This window comes from Saccostrea cucullata, unplaced genomic scaffold (assembly GCF_032062105.1).
Source record: "Saccostrea cucullata isolate Sc308-1 unplaced genomic scaffold, CSIRO_AGI_Scuc_v1 ctg192, whole genome shotgun sequence".
In the NCBI taxonomy this organism is placed as follows: Eukaryota; Metazoa; Mollusca; class Bivalvia; order Ostreida; family Ostreidae; genus Saccostrea; species Saccostrea cuccullata.
Genome location: NW_026932625.1, coordinates 355,610 through 380,472, shown reverse-complemented (window position 1 = coordinate 380,472; position 24,863 = coordinate 355,610). Strand labels below are relative to the sequence as shown.

The window sequence follows — 24,863 nt, the reverse complement described above, 5'->3', positions numbered from 1 at the left end:
ATTTGCAGACGTCAAAATTGTTTGAATTGAAAACTTGAAATGAGAGTGCTGATTTTCCTGTTTCAACAACTTGTTTATCACTAACCTACTTTGTAATACAAGTTGTTAATTGGAAAACCATGGACTGTAGCAAAAAATAAGAAAAGAAATGGATCTCTTTGGACCATATTTAATTGTACTCAAAGGAGACATAAATTAACATTTTGTACAAATAAACAATACATATGTACAAAATTAACTATACAATTTATGAGCATGATTTTTTAGTACATTTCAAAAGTATATGTATTGCCAATAATAAACATAAAAAAATATATTTCCAGTTGTAAAGAATTTTTCACTTTTTAAAAGAAAGCAACAGTAAACATCAATTGATGAGACACTCATTAAATATAATCATAAAAAGTAAAATGGTCTGTATGTCCCTGTGATGCTTTGGAAACCTAGTCCATGTAAGAAAGTCTAGATATTACACACTTGTATTGCTAAATGCAGTGTACATCCATGAGCAAAACACTCCAAAATGCATCTAACAAGCACCTGGGGACTAGATGAATAATCAAGCTGGACGGATTTGTGTGTGAAAAGCAATTGTAGGGGGAGGATAAAAAATGTACAAAAAAGGAAAATTGCATGCCTTTTTTTGGATGGAATTATGAAATACAAGAGCAAAAAGTACATTGATGTTAATACCCTGGAAAAAATGATCAGAATAAGTACAGTGGATTTGTAGAATTACACACGAGATCACCCTAGTATGCCTTTTCAGATGCAACTTTTTGTTAAATCGAAGATAAGAAAATATATAAGGCACACGATATAACATTTTGCTTGTGTATATGAAGGTTAATCACAACCCTGTACGGTTATCACATATCAAAGTTGGAATGTAAATTTTCCACAAGTAAGAAAAATAACTGCTTAAGTATACTGGCAACAAATTTATATCATAGTCTAACAAATACACAATCAGGATTAAAACTGCCTGAGACTTGAGTACATAAGTTTAGATGTACTGTATATGTATGTTTATAAGTACTTTTGTGCAATACTGAGTGCTATGTTCTAGGAATGCAGAGTAGAGAAGAGTATGTATTTTGTATAGTGTGCATTGAGCTCGAGGAAATGGTGTGGTAAGATTTGTAACAATACTGAGAACACTAGGTCATTTTATAAATACTGTACTACTAACCAATGAAAATCCCATTGTACAGTAAATTAAAAAGTATATAATTAAGTACATTTGATACTATCACATTTATAAGAGCAAAGCCATTTATATAATAATCTGTATCCAAATAAATTATTCTTTTTTTTAATATCTGTGCACATAAATGTTCCAGTAATAAAGATTGTACAACATAATGGAAAATATTGGAAAGATGGAAAAGTAAAATTCACAATGTATGAAAGTCATTCATGTATTAAGTTATATGTAAATTTGTAAACTTAAATGGTAAACAAAAAATGGTTACCATGCTACATGCAAGGATATTAGCAGCCAAACTACACACTTCACTGATTACTTCCCTTGAAATATAAATTAGTTTCTGAAGCAGTTCTCTGTATAATAGTGTGGCTACATTAATGTCACCAAGATTATGGTCAGAATTCTACAAGTGAGGATTAACAAGGTCAAAACAATCCAAATCTAGCACCTGAACATTTTTTATACTAGGTTAAAAACAGAAAAAGGAACAAAAAGCCAGAAAAATAAAAATATTGAGAGTGAATTATCTATCAAACTCTTCAGGTGCTGAAAGTTTAAGAATCAACTCTGATTTTATTTTTTGTAGATAAATGTCAGATAATACTGAAGCAGTGCAAGCTAGAGATGACTACAGTGAAGCATGCAAACAATAAATATGTGTGATTCGAACTTAATGCCACTCCTTCAAAGGGAGACAATCTATACCAGATCCTGTGATGACATGCATTAACACCTTGTTGCCCTGCTGGAAAAAGAAAAATCCACATTCAGCTACAAATTCATCCAAAATAAAATGAAATTTAAAAAAAAAAAATAATTAAAACTATGAGAATATTTTGGGCTGGTTAGTTTAATAAGAAAATTGTAAAAAAAAAAAATCAATTTTCCAAAGAACTTTTTTTGATAATATCCAATTTTATTTTTAAAAAAAAAAAGGTAATATAAAGCATGCTACCTATTGCAAAATATACAATTTATAGATTACAAAAAGTTAGTGAATTCCCCATAACCTTGGTAACACCGCCTACCATAAAGAAATTGAGTGAAAACAGTATGAACCCCCTATAAAATGTGCCATTTATCCTAATACAATACTCTGATATACAACTTCCCACTAAAACACACACACTAGATATACTATGCATTGTCAAACAATAAAGTGGATATCAAACACACCCATACTCGTACCATACTGAATTCTTCTCCTTTGGATCTTTGGGTTCGTTGTTCATGACTTTTGGGGGTGGTGGGGTGTTGTTGACCTGTTTAACAGGGGGGCCAATTCTGACACCCATTGAAGTCTGAGAACGAGTTATTCCCCCTTGTGGTAGCTGCCTTGAGTTACCACTAGGGGGAGTGGAGTTCCTGCTGGCTATGATATGACGACCTTGTGATGGGTGACCTTGCGATGGTTCCCGTAGTAACCGTGTGGCTGTAGTACTGTCCTTGAGTCGCCTTGGTGGGGGTACGGGAGGCGTTTTGTTGGGCTGAGAATACATATTGTCATTCTTTGAGGGAGACTGCTGGTTCATAACACCTGGAGGGACTGATTTAGGTCTCTCAATTCTCTGAATTCTGGCATAATGGCTCTCCTCACTTGAGGGGTTCCTATATGGTCCATTTGCTATGTTTGCACTGTTATGGTTGTTGAGGTTTCCACTGTTATTGAGATTAGTCTGAGAAGAACTATACCCTCTAGACCGCGTATCGTCAATACTAGAATAAATATTCTGCTGAGAACCTGCTTCATGCATGCTCAGTCTTCTATTGCTATCACTGTTTGATGGGTTTTTCACATTTTCACTGTACCCTGATGAGGGCTGGTAAGGACCATTTTGTGATGGCCCTGGGTATGAGGAGTATGAGTTTTGCTGGGGGCGGTACTGGGGGTTAGGGGACGGCCCATGTTTACCTGATGTGTGTAAGTTTTGAGGCCGGTTTTGAGGGCCTTGGGGGGTGAACCCTCGAGATAGAGGGGGTTTGTCAGATAAATTTTGACCACTTCTATCTTGTCCACTCCCTGATCTTACGGATGAATCATAATTATTTTGAGGACTAGATGATTGAAGGTTGCTGGACACAAGTCTATCGAGTCTATCTGATGGTGCTAGTCTGTCAGAATTGTTAGCGGGGGTGGGAGGTAATTCACGAGACTGCGGAGAGTGGACAGAATAATTTTGGGGTGAATTTCCAAATGAATACTGAAGAGTGCGGGATGCAGATGACGGGGTAGAGCTGGCAGTGAAGCGACGAGTGTCTCCCGTTAGGGGGGAGCACTGATTCAGATCCTCAAATGATCCGTTATTCAGTCGGTGGCTGGCGGACGTCACAGCAGGGGTAGAGGTTTCGGGGTGACCCCTGATGCTGTGAGGGGGGGTGGAATGGTCGTCTGGGCGACTGTCATGGCCACTCCCACTGCTGCCTCCGGATATCCTTGACATTCTGGAGAGGTCAAGGTGAGAAGAGACTGCTGCCACATCAGGTATAGATGAGAATATGCGAGGGTTAGAACCACTTTGTGGAGGGGTGGACATCTGCAGGGGTGGAGCGGGGGCATGCCGCTTCCTGAAGTTCTTCTTTCCACTGTTGTCCGAGTTCTCACTGCTCTTGGATTCTGTGTCTTCCTGACTCCTGGATTCTGCTGATTTCTAGAAAAAATATAAACAACAATAAAATAACATACATGTTCCTCTATGTGTAATCCATCAAAAAATATTCCTTCTGATTTTGTTGTGCCTTTTTAAATTCCATTTGGGATGGAATCTTTTAATAAACATTAACAAACATAGGGCAAATAGTTAAGTTGTAAGAGATGTGCATTAGCTCAGATGAATTAACTACGTGTACATACTGTTTTGGGTGAGCCTTTGTTGGCCTCGTTGAGGAATTCTTCTAGAGTCATCATTTCGTTTGGTTGTACCACTGATCCGAATCCTCCATCATCATCGTCATCATCTCCGAGCATCGCGGGATGTCCCAGACCTGAAATAAAGAAGTACGTGTCTGGTCAGCCCGCGTAGATGTTTGGTCAGTCTAAGTACACAACATATTTATATATATATATATATATATATATATATATATATATATATATATATATATATATATATATATATATATATATATGAAAGGCGCAAAAAACATCAGGCTTGAAAAAAACATAGATCAAATGTTGAACAGTATGTTTAGGAATCATGAAAAGAAAAACAATTGTTATTATAAGTCAATGGCTGAAATACTCAGTAAAGACATGAATCAGAATCTCTAAAAAATTCTTGTGAAACAGCTAAAGTATACATATGACATCGAGAAACAAATAGCACCTGTTCGTTGTGATTTCATACATATATATAGATGTTTGATGTAACAAACAAAACTTGAACCCCCTTTACCCCTTTGACACAAGTGAGTTTTAATCATTATTTCTTCTGATCCTTTTTTGTTAAACAATAAAATATGTTCAAATCAATCATTTTTAAATACATTTTTTTTTTATATTTTCAAACAACAGCCAATCTTATTTGAAGCACTGCTAATCAGATTTTTTAAACTAGTAGATATGCTCAGTATGCATCCTTCCCTTCAAAAAAAAAATGAAGCTAGTGGAGTCAGCTTTAGAATTAGCACATAAAAATTGTTTAAATGGTTGCAGTTTTTAGGGGGGGAAATTCAAACTAATTTACTTTTTTAAAATTATTGCAAAAATTCCATATTGTAAGAATTGGAAGAAAAAGAAAGTTTTAAGTAAATTGGGCTCCATTTAAACATTACTTTCTACATAGGAAAAAAAAAAGAAACAGAATTGGTAATTAACTGGCCAATCATAAAAAATTGGCTGTACTTTAAAACTAAAAATAGCAGTGAAAGCAAGCAAGGAATGTGTGGTTTTATTGTTCCTGATAATTTTGTTTTAAATGAAGTTGGCAAGCTCAGGGAATTTCCATTCCAGTCAGAAATTAACTACTTAAAAGTCATGCTGAACAAAATCTAAATTTAACTGAAGATATGCAGCTAAAGAATCAAATGAATTTACTGGTACTAGTGCTGAAAATGTGCATGGTTATGAATATAAATGGAATAGTTAAAATGTGCTATGAAGATAAATGGGAAACAAGAAACCAAGATTATGCTGAAAACAGTATTTGATTTAATGCTGAAAACAATATATTATTTATAAATAGTGTACACATGAAAATATTAACATGCAGTACAGTTCAAACCTCCATCACCATTAAAAAGCTCTAAATGAGGGAAGTAATATACAATGAACACATGCAGTAAGCCAAGCTTGTCCATGTCCTGCTGTTACCTGGCAACAGATTGGTAGAATTACTAGAGGAAAATGACTCTTTGTCATGGTTACTGCGCGTGGAGTCCGCTAATAGGTCCTCAGCCGATTTGGCTCCTAGGAATTGTGGGAAGAATAAATTCGCATTAGGAACACAGACAACACAACTGACTACTAAACACATATGAGAGAGACGTACGAAAGCCGTCATTTAATTCTAGACAAAGCTCTCTACAAGCAAACAGGAAAGGGGGATAACTGAAGTTAATTGAAATTTATAAGAAGAAAATTCATAGTGATATAGGCTCTTATATAATCTGTATATAAGATGTACTATTGACAGGAGAATCACAGAATTGATAGGAAATGATATTAAGATAATGGAAATGAAAAGAAAATGAATGTAAACAATGCTCAACCAAAACCAAATCTAATAAAAAAAACTCCAAACTAAAATTAAAATTCTCTAAAACTTAGCTGCAGAAAACAAAAAGAACTGCATTCAGGGTTATTAAGTCTTCATTGTAAACTAAGAGAAACAGTCAGTTAAAGTAGAAACCCTAGGAAGGCTTTACCTCTGGAGGAGAACGACGGTCCCTCCCCAATTTTATCAGACTGATTGAGGGCACCAGCTGATTTGGCCAGACTGGTGTTTTGTTTTGCTAGTGATGGCTCATCAGTAATGTTCCACATACTAACCGGGCGACTGGATTGCAGCTCTGATATAGGAAAGGACACCATTAATGTAAACGTTACTAACCAGCTGATATAGGAAAGGACACCATTAATGGAATCGTTACTAACCATATCAAGCTGATATAGCATGAGCATGAATGGGAGGTACAATATCTTGTGAAGATGTTTGAAATGTTCTTAAGATTTTTCAGAATGTATCCAACTTCATGAAATGGAAGAAGAAATGTGCCCTATGGTGAACTCTATCTCTAGAAATACTAATTAATATATTATGTATTCACTGAACATGCAGTCAGTATGAGCACTGTTACAGCTAGTTAATCATGAGATTTTGTGATTTATTTCTTGTGCACACTTTAATATTTGGCATAAAAAAGTTATTTCCACACTTTACTTTAACATTTGAAGATATTTTATATATAAACTTATATTTTAAGTTTCCAAGAAAAAAAAAATAATTCATCTACATTTTTTAAATGCCATATCAGTTCCAGTAATTATTCTGAGTGATTCTTTATATCTGGGGTAATCTGTCTAACAGTGAAGGTAAGGAGAGGCTGCCTAGCAAAACACAAATCAAAGGGAGATCACTCACCTGATCTACCATCAGTTGTGTCCCCTAGCAGTGAGTTATCTCCAGTGGTCTCTGCTAAGTTAGTTCTGCTTTTACTTCTGGGGTGCTGAAAAATATACATGTATATACATACAAAATAAATCAATTATTTCTATTTCAACCAGAATTTTTTTTATCAAAACTTCAGAAACTTAATATCTTGTATAAATACATAAATAAATTTAAAATATTTATTTAAAGCCCTTACTTTGGTGGCAAAAATTCTAGCAGCCTTTCTTGCGATTCGAGCTCCTAGACCCCTGTTCCTGTAAAAAATCAAATTGACAATTCAGTGAAGTTCAGTTACAGTTAATGGATCATTCCATGCTGAATCAACAACTCATTTATTTTTGTTTGTTCTCTTTAAACCTTTTGCTTTGATTCTTAGTCAGTCTTTTTCCTATTAAAAAAAATAAACTCCCACCATTTAACCCCTGCCCCAAACATAATAAATTAACCAATACTCAATCTCCATTCTTAAGTAAACTTCTTTAAAAGTTAATTATAAAGCAAATATCTAATGTTAAATGAAGATAAAAATCTAAACTATCAAAATTTTGTTACAACCCAGATCAGTCTACATTGTTTTTTTAATCAGATTCCCATTCTACTTCTCCTATAAACTCACCTTCCAACCTTTGACTGAACACTAATTGGTAACAAAAGATAAAATGTTTACTTCAGACGCTTTTCACGATATCAATTTTTAACACCCCCTACACCCTGTATTACAGTCAAAGTGGGAAAAGAAGAGAAACCATTCATCTGAGTGAAAGTAAAAAACTTTCTTTTCACAATTTTACTGATTATTAAGCATACTTTTACTGATTACTAAGTCTTACTTTATCTGGTTGTCTAACTGATTACTGACTTTTAACTTTTACTGATTACTGACTTTTAACTTTTACTGATTACTGACTTTTAACTTTTACTGATCACTGAGTCTTACTTTTTCTGATCACTAAGACTTACTTTTTCTGGTTGTCCTGTCTCTTGTAATGCTCCATTATCTTCTCCTCCAGTCTCTCCTTCTGTCTCTTTAAATCATTCATCTTCTCTCTGGCAGAAAAATGGAAAGAAACCAAATTCAGAAAATTAATACATCAATCTTAAATGCTTCACAGATTTACCTTGTTTTCCTAATAACAAACTACCAATGACTAAATTACCTACTGCACAAGGTCTAATTCTAACTTTACCATTAATTGGGCCATGACCGATACTTAATACACAAGACCTTATGCTCAACTATTACTTGGTATCTTATACCTATATTTATATATACCAAAGGATGGTTTTATCCAAACATCAAGAAGCAGTGATATGGAATTACAAATACACAAGTTTACAATGTTACTATTATGTGATGATATTTACAAGTAGGACTTTTCCTCCTCATTGAAATGCTCCTTGCTGTCAAGTATCTGGGACAGAAGATCCTGGTTTGAATTCAGCAGGGTCTGAATCTGCATCAACAGGTTTTTATTGTCTTCCTCCATCTTTTGGTTAACTTGATAAAGGGTCTACAATAAAATCTTTTCATGAATATTTTTAGAAATCTTAGCTTTTTACATAATCTTTTTTTGAGTAATGAATAATAACTTTATTATCACAAGCAAGAGTTAGTTCTAAACCCATGAGGACAGTTAATTAATCTGCTGTACTTACGTCGTATTTGTGACCGAGTCCACTGATCTCCAGTTCCATGGTGTGTAGCTGGTCCTTCATCTCCCCACACTGACCCTGGAGGTCCGTGTTCCTCAGCTGAGCCTGGTTTAACTCGTTTTTGACTTTCTTGTGATCGGCCAGTAGATCCCTGTAGTCGGTGCGTAACTTCTCGTACTGACTGGCCGTTCTGTCGTGTTCGTTCCGCAGTAACGCGTTCTCCTCCTGTAACTTCCTCATCGACTTCAGCTCCATCTGCATCTGATTCAGCTGATCCTTCCCCTGAACACTGCGACTCAGCTGCTCGTGAAGTTCTTTATTTTCATTTTTTATCGCCTTATGAACGGACTTCAGTGAGCCATGCTCGGAAATTAAACCCTCGTACTCGGAGGTCAATTGTTCGTGAATTCTCTGTAGCTCTTCGTGATCCTGAACCAGTTCCTCGTGTGAGGACTGCAGCTCCTCATGGGTCTGGATCAGGTGCTGGTGTTCAGTCTCTAACTGGTTCATGTGGGTCTGGAGAGATGAGACCTGACCCTGTAGGGAGGAACAGTGGGACTTGAGGGTAGAGTTCTCCACCTGAAGTTTAGCATTGCCTGACTGCATGGAATGCCCCTGTTGCTGGAGGGAGGAATTCTCAGACTGAAGTTTAACATTCTGGTTCTCAAGTTTCTTTATCTGTTCATTCAAAGCATTTGTCTGAGATTTCATATTCTTGTTCTCTGCCATCATTGTTGCATTCTGAAAAGAAAGTTTTTTAAACTTTTGTTATCTGTCTATATATTTATATGGCTACAGTTTCCATTTATTTTCTACATTAATTATTTAAATAAAAGCTCCTTTTCCACGTACTGTTCTCTCTACTTGAACTAGGTGGTCCTTCAGTTCCAGGATTTCTTTGGTGGTGCTCTGACTGTTGGAGCGGAGGTAAGCTGGTGGCACCCTCAGTAAACCTGCTGTCTCTCTTCTAGGTAAAGCACAAAATCATAATGTATATGATGATCATCTTACAGAAGCACATTCTCCTTGAAAATCAAATGTGATTATATTTAACAAGGAATAAATTCCCCTCTATATGTGGGGTTACGTTAGCTGACTATAGTGGCTCACCTGTCCGTATCCCTGCAGTGAGATTAATTCCCCTCTACATGTGGGGTTACGTTAGCTGTATTTAGTGGCTCACCTGTCTGTATCCCTGCAGTGAGATTAATTCCCCTCTACATGTGGGGTTACGTTAGCTGTATTTAGTGGCTCACCTGTTTGTATCCCTGCAGTGAGATTAATTCCCCTCTATATGAGGGATTCTATATGAGGGGTTACATTAGCTGACTTTTGTGGCTCACCTGTCCGTATCCCTGCCGTGAGATTCCTCCTCGTACCGCTGCTTCAGCGACTCACACTCCCGCTTCAGGATTCGTAACTCCTCCTGAAGCTTCAGGTTACGATTTTTAGACTCTTCAAGTCTAAGGTAAAAAAAAAATTACGGAATTAATACATGTTCATTTTGTAGCAGACTAAGAAAAGGTTACAATTTAATATTATGTTCACCTCTCTGTTGAATTTTTCATTAAATTTTTTTTTGGGGGGGGGGGGGGGGGGGGGGGGGGGAAGTATTGGATGGAGGGGTATTCTTGTGATTGCAAATCCCCTCAACCTGTTTTATTTAATAATGTCAACTTAAAGGTTAGCGGTGCAGTATTCATATCTGTGACCACTTAAATTTATAGCTTCTATTTCAAATCAAAATAAGAAACAAAGTAACAGAGTTTGTAGAGTCTGCGGGTGGTAAATAGAACTGATTTAATTCACCAGATGGTAACCTCGGCTTTTATCTAAGGCTTAGCTGTTGACCCATTCAAGGGAAGTGAGTGGTGACATTACCTGCTCTCTAAAGCATGTATTTTTTCTTCTTTGATTTCCATGCTCTTCTTAAGAGCTTCCTCCATCATGCTCTCGAGGGCTTTGTAGCGACTGAAAATAAGAAATGATTCATTATATACCGAGTCAAAGAGTCGAGGAGAAGACAAACAGTTTGTCAGCCCTGATGTATCGATCGTCAACAGGAAAACTTTCACCTTTATTTATTAAATATTGTACAATCTGATTCACCAGACATTTCATTTATCCTCCTTGTAAACAGATTAGCATATGTCAGTCAAGAGAGTATACCCCAATATTGTTTACTGGATTAGATCAGATCATGAAAATCCCTAAATACTCTCTATTCATTCTGGGTACACAGATGTCTCAGATTTCCTCACTATTTTTATCTGTGTTCAATACATTCTATTGGAGAGATTTGATATAATTAGATAAAATCATTAAGAACGTATCAGAATATTGATTTCAAACCATCTCCTCTTTTTTAGATTTATGGAATGTCTCAAGTTACCAATTATACACATGGTGACGTTTTAACAGTCACACACTAAAATAACAACTTAGGATCTGAGTGTAACAGACCAGGGTTTTCTACATAATTTACAAATCTGTTTATAATGATCTCCTATATAATTTTGAAATTACAAGAGTACATTTCACATAACAGAAAGGAACCACTGAATTATTGACCAATTAAATTTCTTTGAACAATGCATCCTATACTGTGTAAGTTTTTCAAAATTTACCCAATTATCACTACGCATTCAATAGCCAATATTGGCAACAAATTCAGAACTAAGCAAATGTTAGTTTGTTTCCAAATGTAATCCCCAATTCTAGTAATTCTTTAGCCCCCTTTAAATATACCCTTCAATTTACCTATAGTTTTAACCACATCAAAGCAATGAATTACACATACATCAAACTCAATTATTGGATGCCATTTTCAATGCATTTGAACAATAAATGTTTCAAAGAAAAGGGTTTTACAAAGATCCAAAGTCCATTGTGTGAGAACATAATGACTTTCATCCTTGTGTTGACATTGTATGTCAACAAACACTGAGGTCTATAGTACATAGACTTAATGAATCAACATCAGTGATGGGAGACAGAAATGACGGAGACTTCTTGATTCCGTCCCATCAGCTGTCAATATTTATCTATTGATTGTAACAAGACAGTTTTTATTATACAACAATAATTCCCACAAGGAAGAAAAATCTATGTATTTAATATGCAACATTCCAAGTCCACCTCAAATTGTATTAATTAAAACCCACGGTGCTCAATACAACAATGTAAATGTATATTCAAACTTTAAAAAGTGTTGAGAATACAGTCCCTCTTGACTTTTGACAAAAGGTTTCTGATTCTAAAGTAAGACCTATAATTTAATCTGTGAAATGTAAATTCATTCACAGATTTTAACATAGTATTATACAATCGAAATTGGAATGACAACTATTTTGCCTAATAAGCATGCAGCAAATAAAAGGAGTTACTTTGAATTAAAAAAAAACACCTCCATCAAACTTAAACTATAGAATGGGTTGAAATGTCAGTGGAAAAAAAATCAGAAGAAAGCTTGCATATACATATGTATAGTGAGTGCTTTCTTCATACAAAGTGTCACTTAAAACTTCCAGACAACTCATCCTCAGAAGCAGACCTACTGCTACCAAGATCACAGAGTATAGGAACTGATCAATTTGTGGAGATTTCCATGACTTCTACATTAATGTGTCCTTCAGTAAATTGGTTTCTGTAGCAGGTCTTTCCTACACTTTACTGTTGGACACAATAGTCACCTACTGAAGGCCTCTAACCTTTACTGTTGAAGTGTTACTACAACTGATATGGCCAAAGAGTGCCTTTAGCAGAAGGCTAACTTTGTATGAAGTATTAGTACAACTGATATGGCCAAAGAGTGCCTATAGCAGAAGGCTAACTTTATATGAATTTTCAGAAGAACACCTTAATAATAAAACTCTTTTTTATCTTCACTTCTATCATTATTGCATTCAACAATTATAAAAAAAGTGAATAACTGCTTCCTGTTCTTTCATTATAAAAAGATTTTGGAATCAAAGGGTTTTGATAAATAAAGTAACTGTGTGATAATGTTAGTGAAAAAAACACCTACAAAGTAATTCTGATAAGTTCATTTAAATATTTACATAAGGATTTAATTTTTTTTTGTTTTTTGTTTTTCTTTTACAGTAAATACAGCTGGCTGATTAGCAGGGTCATTTATATGATGGAGTTTAAATTCAAATCAAAGATTTGTTTTCTTTATTGCTTCCTTGACATAATCAAATCCAAATTTTTGTTGGACATGGCTTATGAAATTTTTCATTTTCTGATTGAACTTAGAGCGTGTACTTACACAATAACTTTTTCCTTAAAATTCTCCAGCCCATCGTCATCATCAGAATAATTATAAACATCAAAACTGTATTGTTTGTCAGAATCTTTGTCTACAGTCTCATCAACCATACTGTCTGTATCAGAGACATCAGAATTATCCACGGAATTCATTTCTCTGGTGCGCTGGTTCTCATCTCCGGAGTCCAGACTAGACTGGTACCCTCCCTGACCCTCGTAACTCTCACAAGAGGTCATTCCCGCCATCTCACTTTCAAAAGACTCAGCAAAACTTGCCTCATAGATTACTTCCATCACTGAACATCAATCTCCTTTCCATGCAATTTCACAAATGCAGAACCAATCTAAACTGTATCCATAAAAAGTTTTCCTAATCACAGAATATTATAGAAGTCCCTATACAGGTGAGAGCGCTGGCTGGCAGTAGATACCTAAAGTCTTCCTTCATTCCGAGTAACTGTTTCCTGATTAAGGTCAAGTTTACTCAAGAGATACCCCTAACTCTATCACAGTTCTACCTGAGTTACCAGCGGAAGTGGAAATCCCAATTGACAGAAAGATTTTTTAAAAAGTTAAACCTCTTCAACCTTACAAGATAAACAGTGAGGCCTGATAGACAATTCTCTGAGCGGAGACTTAAGAATTGATTTCCTGTCTATAACAAGGCCAGTGTTACACTAGGGTAGATCTCTCAGGCCAGCCCAAACACACAGCATTTAAATGTATACTGGAACATAAGCTCCATACATGAAGTCATTGATTATCAAAGCAAAAAATAATCCACCAAATGCCTAAATTGGGAGTTTGAATACAATATGCAAACTAATAAACTGAAGCCTGATTTTTTAGAGAGCTTAATAAGAATAGAGACAGATTGCGCTGTGTTAACAGAATTACATGCTGGGACTGACTTCACCTTTTTCAAAATGAAATCAGAAATCGATAGTTTCTCATTAGTTTTCACTTCTCTCATGCAGCTCTCATTTTTTTAAAAATAGATTTTATAATTTTTGTTAAGTTGAAGAAAAACATGTAAAATTTCAGAGATTCAACAAAAGCATTATTTTAAACCTTAGATTTTTATGTAAAATTTTACCTGTCTTTTTTTTTTAAACAATCAATAAAGGAGGATTCTTAATGCTTTTTTTTCATTCATTCATTGCTTCATTTTCTTTCATTTCATTTTTTTAAGTGGAAAAAAAAACATATTGATTATGCAAAATTAAAAATAATAATAAATAATTAAAAGACAACTTCAAGATAAGATTTCCCCATCTATTTTTAACAATGGCAGAAATATCAAGGAAAATATTTGATGTGTTTTTTTTCTTCTCTTCTACAAACGGGTCTAATGTTAAATTGCCAGGTTTTTCCAGAATTGTAAGACATTGCAATTCTACCTGTGTAAAATTAATACTTTAATTACAGTTAAATACATCATCATAAAGAACAGACAAAAATATGGACAACTTTTCCTCAAGTATATCGTGTATACTTTTTAGTGCCCTCTCCTTATAACCATTAGGAATATGTTCTGTAATTTTGCCCCCTATTGACTATGGCGCCCTAGGAACTGTAAAAGTTTAAATAAAATAAAGAAAAACTTTATTAAATGCACATTGAAATTAATTCTTCTTCATTGTTCCTTGTTAGTGCCAGAATATTTACACAATGCAGTCGGGGTAGGGAATTAATTACCCCATGTTAAACTGTCCAACCATTTGTAATTAAAGTACAAAATATGTCTTACCCCACCCACCCATTTTACAAATGTCTCCATACTTAACCAGGAAATTTTTTTGGAAAAAAAGTCAAAACTGGTTTCATTTACCAAATATTTTAATTAATTTAAAGAACTGTTAAGTTTTGTGCTATATCTCATTGGGAAAATCAGTGATCCATTACTTCAGTGTTTCTCCCAGGAGAAAAGAAATCTTTATTTTCATTGATAGAAAGTCTGCATATTCATAACATTACTGCTTTAAGATGTTTTGCTTAACTTTGAAGCATACAACTTTCATTAAATTCCATATTCATTCAAACATCAGTGGTTGAAAATGCCCCTGTCACCCCTACTAATGTGTTCGGAAACTTTTATTTTTCGGTGTTTTGCAAATTATAAAACCCGATGAGTTCAGAGTAGCTCTGGTAGTGGCTCTGGCGAGAGTTAGCGAGACTTAAGCGAGATAGGGTAAATTATTCACGGAAATGTGGCTAGAAAGTGACTAGCACGTGGAGGCATGGTAAACAGAAAAGTTATGTTGCGTTTCAGTTTTCACCAACCTAGAATCAGCTGATAATGTCTGTAGAAATGTACTTCAATCAATCGATCTCTTTTACATTCATTCAAATTTAAATAAGTATTTTCTTTAATACATTTTCTGCAGTCATGAATTAAACTTTCTTTTTGGACAAATATTTTTGCATGGGAACCAGGACTATATTTTTTGGCGTCAGATTAACAAATGAGGCACCAGCATGATTTTAACCGACCAATCAGCTGAATGAGTATTGCATTATGGGCTACTACGAATACTACAGGAATTTTGAAAAAAGGAAAACCTTATGGTAAATGAAAAGCATTTTTAAAAATATTATTTTCATGCTCATAATGACAAACAATTCATTTGATAAATAAACGGCGGAAGTCCAGGTTTCTGAAAGTCATACTGCGAAAGAGATTTGCGTCTATATTAATTCCTTTGTTGTACTATCGGTGAATACAATTGTCAGGTGAATTCCCTGGCCGAACACGTGATTACGAACGTAAACAAAGTTTTGTCCATTTAAATGCATAAGAGGCTCGTTTTCCTTACCCTTGAAGCGCTGGTATTCTGAACTTACATTTTATTAAACATTTTTTTTTCCATTTTACAACAAATTAAAAACGCCCGTAACATCTATGGTTTCTTATCCTTGTATTTTGTTCGTTAGAACATTTTATTTTGCAGTCCATTTGATCGTAGATTGACCTGAACTACATGTTCGAAGTAAAATGTAAACACGTTTTTGGTGTAAACGTTGCTATTCATTCAACGATTGGTCAGTTGCTCGTGGTAAGATCCTCTGTGCGCATTTATAACAATAGCCATATAAGGCAAACAAAGGTTTGTCAGTGTAGATGATTATGCACATTTTTTTTTACCAGCGAATCGGTCACTAGTGAGCTCTAATTTGCGCCGAATTGTATATAAGATATATTGTTATTTTAACACCCCCTCCTTTAGCCACCCTTTTGTTGAAAATCATGAAAGTCTTTCAGAAGGTCTGGAAACATTTATTACAACATGTTTTCCAGGCTATAGCAATATCACGTTTACTGCCAATTTTATTTATAAAACCGGTTCTACCCTATAACCTTTGAATAGATCAACCTAAACCACGTGTCTTGAATTTAAATCACAATAACATTAGTAGGAGTGCCTGTAATGTCCTCAACTTTTATTTATTGAATACAACATCCCTGTCATTATATGTATACAATGAATGGACTGTTGGAAATGAATAGAATTGAGCCAAAAATGCTAATTTCATAGACAATGTAATAACAAAAAATATCGAAACGTGAAAGGAATTTTGTCAGATTAAATGTTATTCGTAATGATTTTTATTTCAAACCATGACATTAACATAGAATTTGTCAATTCTGAAAATCATCTGGTTTTAATCAATATTATTTAATCTTATAAGTAAACATGAATTTTGATGAGAGAACTTGTGTCTAAAGTTTTAATTTAAAGTAAAAAGAGCTTGTCAAAACTTTACCACAGATAAAGGAAGAGTACTTGTTACTTCACTAAAGACTAAGGAAGAAACTTATATTTTGCTACAGATAAAAAAGAACTTGTGTCACACGTTGCTACAGTCAAAGGGAGATAACTTGTGTCATACTTTTAAAGAAAAATGCAGAATACTTGCGTCTTATGTTACTACAGACAAGGGAGATAACTTACTTCTCATCCTGTCTCTGATCTGTCATCACTAACTTCTCCTTGTTAATGCCCACTCTCTCCAGTTCCTGCGTCAGTTTGTCAAAGTCGTTAGTCAGGTTCTGACTCTTTATCTTCTCGTTTACCAAGTCCTGAAAAAAATAACATATTGTCCATTTTTTTTTTCTGTGATAGTGGGTATAACAAAGAGTTTTCAGTAAATTTATACTCCAATATGTACATAAAACTTCTAAATAATATCACAATGCTGTAATTTTGATAAGGATACACTGGGAATAATTCATTTTATAATTTATAATCCCCCACCCCCTTTCTGCATTATTGGAGGAATAATTCAAACACTATTATTGTAAATCTTATTTATGAACATCCTTTTTTGATTTCATTCAATGTTAACAAATGATTTTTAATGTGAAAATATAATTCAATAATATCATTTATTGAAGATGTTTATATTATTTCAGGAATGACTTTAATCATATCTAAATGAAATCAATAGATGATTAAATCGACCAGACTTACCTCCCTTAGAGTAGCTACTGTTCTCTGATGCATGGCACACTGTTGTTTAGCTTCCCTGTTCTCTTTCTCCAGCTCACGGACGTGTGCTGTCGTGTCTCTTTGAGATTCTACGGATTTCTTCAGACTTTTAAGTTCCCTGTTTAAAGCACTGTGTTTAGCACTAATATCATCGTACGCCGATTCCTTTAGATCCAGCGTCTGTTTCACACGTTTATTCTCCTTCTCCAGCGTCGATTTCTCTTTGTTTACTTTTCTCATTTCCTCCTCTAATTCTGACACTTGTTTTTCAGTCTCATTCAATCTCTTGTTAGAAATTTTCATTTTCTCTATCGTTTTTTGGAGTTTTTCGTTCTCCATTTCTAGATCGGAGTTGTCCTTTTCCAGTTGTTGTACCCGTTTTGTTGTTATCTCGAGTGATTTCTGAACTCTCTGATTCTCATTGTCCAGGTCCAGTAAATCCAGCTCCATCTGTTCCTGCTTTGTGCGGAGATTTTTCTGAACTTCTAGACTTTTCTTTAAGTGTTGAAGCTCCCTGTTAAGTGAGTCTTTTTCATTCTCTACTTCTGCGATTCTCTGTGAAGAGTTTTTTAATGCATCTAGAGACCTTTGTAATTTCTGATTTTCTACTCTTAAATTAATCACATCCTGCTCTAGAATTTCTTTTTTCTGTAGCTGATCATTTAGACTTTTCACCGATTTCTGTAGTTTCCTGTTCTCTACATCCAAGTCCGAATTCTCCTGTTCTAAGGTCTCATATTTATCACAAGTTAATTTCAGAGTTGATATCATTTTATGCATTTCATTATTCTCCTTTTCTAGACTGGCGTTTTCATGCTCCAGCCCTGATATTCTATCACAGTTATGCTTTAATGAATTATATGACTTTTGTAGCTGTCGGTTCTCGAACTCTAACTTTGACAGCTGCTGATCTTTCTGTGACACAGACTGCGACATCCGCTTGTTTTCCCTCTCCAGGTCTTTGAGCCGGGCGTCATTGGTCTGCTCGCTGCGGGCGCGTACCACTTCCACGGTGTGAGACAGCTGGTCCTTCTCTCTCTCTAACTCCTTCACCTGTCTCTCTGAGTTCTCCTTCACGGTCTCCAGCGTCTGTAGCAGGTTCTCCTTCTCTATCTGTAACTGTTCCATCTCTTGCTCCAGTTCCAGACAGTTCTGTGACGCCTCCTGCCCGCTCTCTAACAGTTTCTCTACTTTCTTGGCCAGCCTCTGGTTCTCTTTCTCCAGTTCTAAGTTCCGCTCTGCGTTCTCTATCAACATCTTCTCCTTGGCCTCCTCCAGTTTCTGGTTCAGTCGCTGGTTCTCTAACTCTAACCTCAGGATTTTGGCATTGGTGGTTTCTGTTAGCTGGTCAGATAAACTCCCTCCTGCTCCTGTATATAAATTAAAAAAAATATTAATCAAGATTATTGAAGTATACTTGAATAGAAGTACTTTACATAATTTAAAAAAAACAACATACAAATTAATATGTATAAATTTTTTGTTAAAATTAACAACAATCAATGCATATGCATTTTCTCTGGCCTTACCCATAATTCTAAGCCTGGCTGAGTCGAGCTCTTTTTCCAGGTTGGTACTCTCGTTAAGACTTGACTTCTTCTCGTACTGGAGTTGTGCGTTCTCCTCAGTTAGAATTCTGAGCTTCTCTCGGTCTGAATCTCTCTCCTACAGAATAACAAGAAATGATCGACTTATCAAGGTGTACATTATTTCTTGGCATCATCAGCCGCATTAAACTTGCACTAGGATTATGAGAACCACTTAAAATTCCATTTAATTAACTTTTATAAATTGCAAACTTGATAAGGGGTAAATGTAAGAAATTGGCGGAGAGCTCCGGCATCTTCATAATCGTATTGTTTGACTTTGACTTTGTTTATATGAGTAAAGATTATGAATTTTGTAATGTATGACCAACTACTTAATTTTATTGTTTTGGATCAGAATTTTACTTTGTAATTCAATCAGCTTACCAGGTAAGCATTCACGTTACAATAAAATTTAGAAGTTTGTAGTAAACCTCCCAAGTCTACAGTAAAATAAAGTGTAGTTACTGAAGAATTGATTCACTTTTCTTAACACTTGATCTACCTCATATTTTACAATTCTAATTAAGCTATATACCAGTGCCATTTCCTCCACCATCTGTCGTTTTTTGCGGAGTTCGTTCTCTAGCTCCACGACCGTCTCCACTCTCTTGTGACAATTAGATAACTGTTCCTCCAGTAAGTTCTTAGTCTCGATCAGAATCGTGTTATCTTCCCGTAACTCCTACAAAAGTCACAAACATTTAGAACTATAAAAAAGTTCTTAGTCTCAATCAGAATCATGTTATCTTCCCGTAACTCCAGCAAAGACTATGAAATCTAAAATTATAAGTAGAGCTAAAACATCCACACATTGAGGTCTCTCTAAAAAGACAAGTTGTTCTAGAGTTATGCCCCTTATCACAGATGAACAACAAAATGCAATTACTTACATCCACTCTGGTTTTGTAGAATTCTAACTCATTCAGCTTTTCCTTGTACTTCAAAATTTCATTTTGGAAGCCATCTGCTTTTCCTAACTGTAAAAAAAAAATTAATGTTTTATTTCAGAGAGTGTACCATTCTCTTTATGATATGTTATAACTTAATAAGCCAAAAAAAAATCCAATTAATGGCTAATTGAAAAAATCAATTTGAAAAAATAATCAATTTTACAGCATACATAAATAATTGATAAGAAAAATGTCTAATTTTCTATCCTGAAATGATCTCCTTAGAACTAGACAAATTGGCTGATGATTTATTCATACTTTTTCTCGTAAAACGTCCAGCTCATCCCTCAGTGATCGGGCTGCTCGAGCATCCTGAATCAATTCCGAATTCTGAAAAAAAGAGGAATATTACTCAACTCAGTTTTGAAACAAATAGGAAGAACTGATTAAAGAAAATTCTGGTTTTCATAGAAATCTGATAAAAATGGAACAATGGAAAAATCTTATCTTGATACATTTTTAAAGTTTAGAAATGATTGTAACACCATTTGGCTTACTTTATACAAATATAAATTATACAGATTTCTGATACTGGACTTGTTTCCGAGTCTTTCTATATAAAAGATCTATATGTGCTAATACTGACCTTCTATACCATATAAGTGGAAATTTTAGCGTGACGCAAATTTATCAATTAATTTTATAGTGATATTCAATTTTAGCGATCTCAGCACCCTCACTAATAATGCCAAAATTATATCCTCACAAAAAAAATCTGCTTTTACTGTATATATGTGTGTCAGACCTCATTTCTGACTTTTATCTATATATAGAAGTGTTAACCCTGACTTCGTTTCTGAGTTTATCTATTTATAGATATGACACTGACCTCGTTTCTGAGTCTGGCCACCAGTGATTTGTTCTCCTCCAATTCATCCCTCATGTCAGACAAAATCTCTTGTTTGTCCTCACTGTAAAAAAAAAAAAAAAACAGTATGTCCATGTTAAACACAGATAGTATATATGTCCACTTCAAATAACAAAAATAAAAAGCACTGAAAAAATGTCTTTATCAAAACTTTAAATAAATAAAAGATGATTTATTGCAATAAGTCTTTCGTCCCATCACTGCAATAATATGTTTTTTTTCATTTTCCTCAATTTTACCTTAAAAGCAGTAATATCATATAATTTAATCTATTATCTCTCATCAATAATCCCACTGCATCTATTGTGAATCTTTGTTTGAAGTCAGTAGTTTGTAACTTACAGGTCCTGTCGGAGTCTGCGGACCTTGGCTTTACAGTCTGCCAGTTCCACCACCAGGTGGTGCTTCTCGGGGCTGGCGGGGGGAGTGACGGGCACCACAGTACCCTGGATGCTACACTGGAGCTGAGTCTGGAAGAAGTCTCGCTCCTGGGCCAGCTCCACTGAGACCTACAACGCCATCAAAATCTACAGAAAATCTAACTCATTGAAACTCACTGGCATAATTCAAATTTGTATTTACTGTGCATGTCTTAGCTCATCTAATACTCATGAAATGAGTGTTTATTAATAATTTCTTTAACTATATATATATATATTATTGGCTAACAAAATATAAACAAACCATTCCATACAAAATGACTAAATTGAAAAATCTTCTAAATTCTGAGTATGATACTCTGCCTTCTAAGCTTACAAAGGCTTAGAGTGGGACTGATTTCATGACAGAGGGGAGAAGAAGCACACTGAAGACTCAGACAAACCTCAGAGAAGTCATCTCGTTCTTTGATGACCCGCGTCAGATGTTTGAACATTTTCTCCGCGTATGTCTCCAGCTGTTCCATTGGTTCAATCGGGAGAATGGATTCTGAATCATCTGTGATCTGAAGACATTTAAAAAATACATACATTACTTAGAACTATTTCAAAGAAGATGCATCACTATCAATTTAATAATATGTACATAATATGGCTTTTGATTAATCGATTCTTTACTGTTTAGATTTTGTTTTAAGCATCATTCAGTATAATTGTGTGAATCATAAATCTAAATTCCAAAATACATATGACACAATTGTATCATTTAAATTGTAAGTTCTCATGATCGAGACGTGGAATTTCATTTGAATTTAATTTGTGAGGTATTTGTTCATTATGTAGCATTATAATGAAGACAAATATGTTGCTAAACAAAACTTGCAGCAGCCAGCACTTTAAATTTGGTAGATGAATCAGCTAAAAAGTTAGATCTGCCAGACACATTCTGTACCATGTATGACCTCATGTTTTACAAGTATAGACAGATATAACTTACTTACTTAAAACTAAGATCCTATAAAAAATACAGTCAAAACATTTGACATAAATACATGCCCTTTTCAGCTTCAATACCCAATATTTTCTCCATTTCATCATTTTAAATGCCAAAGAAAAAATATCAAGGGTATTAACGCAAATCAGAAACTTAACCCTTCTGCTAATGACATAATTTGACTTTTTATTGAGTTAATTGCTACTAGCTGAGTGGTTATATTATATCCTTATATCTCCATTAATTACATAACTTTACAGACATGGAACACACTGGCCAGATTTATATGTGAATATACCCATTTTTCCCTTCTTCTTTATGAGTAATAGGGTGTATTATAATAAACATTCTACCCCCTGTGATATCCAATACCTCTAATGAATGGCTTGAATTCATGCTAAATGTTTCAATGCTCTGACTCCTTCCTAACTAGTTATACAGTGAAAACCAGCCTAACTTCCAAATGTAACCAGTGTCTATATAGTAATTCATTGAAGCTGATTTCTTGAATTCTCCAATCAGTATAATTGTGAATGTGTAGGAATATTCAATTCCCAGTGAAAGACCATCTGTGTATTTAAATAGCCGACATACATTGAAAACACTTGACTTTCTTCTGCCCTGTTTAAATATTGATAATTGTGCAGAGCCATTTTTTAAGGGTTTCAGTAATAAACTGTGGTCTAGGCGCTGAGATAAAACTACCCGATCGATAACAATTCTACCCGCCGCCGCATTCCTTTCTCTAATGAGGAATGGCTATCACTTCCAACTGCAGGATGGATGGGTTAATTTATCACTTGATAAGAAGCTATGAATATTGATGTGATAATACAGGATACTACCAAGGGGAGCTATTCTCTTTATTTATCATGTTATACAGATCTATTGCTATCATTAAATCCAGGTATGATCATACCAATACCCAGGGAAAATAACAATCACCTGACATTGTTAAATCTGTATAAATGGGAAACTTTAATTCACAATTGTTTACCATGGTAACTGCTGCAATCCTTGATTTAACTAATTTAGCCCACAGCATTTATTTACCATTTACACAAATATTCATCTAGATGTAGCATAAATTACTAAAGGCACTTTCCTTTAAATGTTCTCATAAAAACTTTTACATTTGAAATTCCATTATAATACCTGTATATTGTGTGACAAAGTGTTGCTATGTTATTATGGGTCAATGTAATTTACAGAGTGTACAAATGTTCTAACGGCCCATATGTACTAAAACTCCAGAATATACAGGATGCCTGTCAGACTAATGGGCCGGTAATTCAACAAGCCTTAGACACTGTGGTTCCTGGATAGATTTACATGTCTACAAGGTCAACTATACACCTGTGTATACTCTACACAAAACACAGAAATAAATTGCAAGGTAAACTTTATCAAGTAAATATCAAAATTCAAAACTTTTCTTCTCCATTTAAGCAACTGACCAACACTCCAAACACATTTATCTTTGGACAATTAATTATACCTCTACCAATATACAAACAATCTCGGGGTATCTCAAATGAACAGACTGCCATGGTAGTAAATATTACAAGTACTGTCCTTTCTACCAAGTTTAGAACTAATTCAAGATGAAAGTTTATGAAATTTCTTTGTTTAGAAGGGTTGAAACATCTACAATGGACAGTGTATAACAAGTAGTAACTGTAAGAGTGGTGGATTAAAGGGACTTCAGATTGACTTAGAGTTAATCCATTACAACCTGCAATGGACTTCATTGTGAGATGCAAGAAGTGGGGCCTTTCATTTAACCCCCGGTGTATGTAGAATTACTATATCTATAGTGAGTACAGTTACAGGGATCTCAATTTCCGAGACGTCTATCAAAACAGACATGTGTCACTAGGTGCTTCCCAGCCAGTGATTCAATGTCTGACCACTTATTGCAATAATCACTTTTTTGTCTGCAGTAATGAATATGAGCACATGTTTTACATTAATTATGATATGAATTAGCCCTGAGTATCGCAAGGCCATCCTTAAAAATATGTTTGTTTGGAATTGTTGCTTGAAGGGTTTCAGACACAGGAGGGAGGGAGGGAAATAATTTTATTTTTTAAGATTGAAGATAAATTCAAAATTTCTGATAAAAATCTTAGTAAACAGTAAATACATTTTCTGACTTTTAAAAAAAGTATCTACCATCAACAAAAAATCCTAAATTTACATAGATCTAACAGTATATTTCTGTGTTTTGTATGGTGCATGTGATAGATGAATAATGGGCAAAAAAATTGATTAAATAAAAAAAAAATTTCCTACTTTTGGTCATAAAATTTTTCAGGAGGGGGCATTTCAACGAGGCGGGAGGCAATTCCAAACAAACTATAATTTTATTTTGGCCCAAGCTACCCCACAATATGTTACGTATCACGATATGGTCAAGCCATAGGGATGTGCGATTTTATCTGTATACCGGTATATCGCGATTTTTTGTTGCGTGATACGTATCATGATACGGAGACCTAAATACCGGTCTTTAGGTACATATTATAAAGTCCAGAAATTATTCATTTATTTGTTCAAGCTTTCAAATTACAATTACAGAAAGTATCAAAAATGTTGTGAAAAGAATGGCATCTTACTGTCCAAACATAAATGCTTTTACATAGTTACATAGAAAATTCAAGAAAGTAAAATTTTGTTTTTCTAGCATATTTTTTAGAAAAATAATGACTTTTCATATAAAATCATTGTAAAAACTGCTTTTAAAAATATCATGATATTTAATCGTGAAATTGTGGGAAAAAATCGTGATATATCGCGATACAAAATTTTTGGCGATACCCATCCCTATCAAGCCATACAACACATATATGAT

At 34.6% G+C, this 24,863-nt stretch overlaps 1 protein-coding gene across 6 annotated transcripts in view; it reads right to left on the bottom strand.

Annotated features, from left to right (window-relative positions):
* Positions 1-153: 153 nt before the first annotated feature.
* LOC134235677 (girdin-like) overlaps positions 154-24,863 on the bottom strand; it is a 37,215-nt gene continuing 12,505 nt past the window's right edge. For 2 of the 6 annotated variants that reach the window (XM_062717817.1, XM_062717822.1), the window contains 21 exons: positions 21,462-21,581; positions 20,981-21,147; positions 20,600-20,681; positions 20,029-20,100; positions 19,711-19,797; positions 19,356-19,502; positions 18,761-18,896; positions 17,214-18,601; positions 16,695-16,822; positions 10,354-10,443; positions 9,816-9,935; positions 9,325-9,439; positions 8,476-9,213; positions 8,185-8,330; positions 7,780-7,866; positions 7,016-7,073; positions 6,790-6,874; positions 6,074-6,217; positions 5,520-5,615; positions 4,062-4,192; positions 154-3,858 (listed from right to left, as the gene is read on the bottom strand). In XM_062717817.1, coding sequence (XP_062573801.1) covers positions 2,377-3,858; positions 4,062-4,192; positions 5,520-5,615; positions 6,074-6,217; positions 6,790-6,874; positions 7,016-7,073; positions 7,780-7,866; positions 8,185-8,330; positions 8,476-9,213; positions 9,325-9,439; positions 9,816-9,935; positions 10,354-10,443; positions 16,695-16,822; positions 17,214-18,601; positions 18,761-18,896; positions 19,356-19,502; positions 19,711-19,797; positions 20,029-20,100; positions 20,600-20,681; positions 20,981-21,147; positions 21,462-21,581 — 5,619 coding nt within the window. In that variant the 3' untranslated portion in view covers positions 154-2,376. The remainder of the gene's footprint in view (positions 3,859-4,061; positions 4,193-5,519; positions 5,616-6,073; positions 6,218-6,789; positions 6,875-7,015; positions 7,074-7,779; positions 7,867-8,184; positions 8,331-8,475; positions 9,214-9,324; positions 9,440-9,815; positions 9,936-10,353; positions 10,444-16,694; positions 16,823-17,213; positions 18,602-18,760; positions 18,897-19,355; positions 19,503-19,710; positions 19,798-20,028; positions 20,101-20,599; positions 20,682-20,980; positions 21,148-21,461; positions 21,582-24,863) is intronic. The other 4 variants (XM_062717818.1, XM_062717819.1, XM_062717820.1 and 1 more) reach the window with 4 other exon arrangements.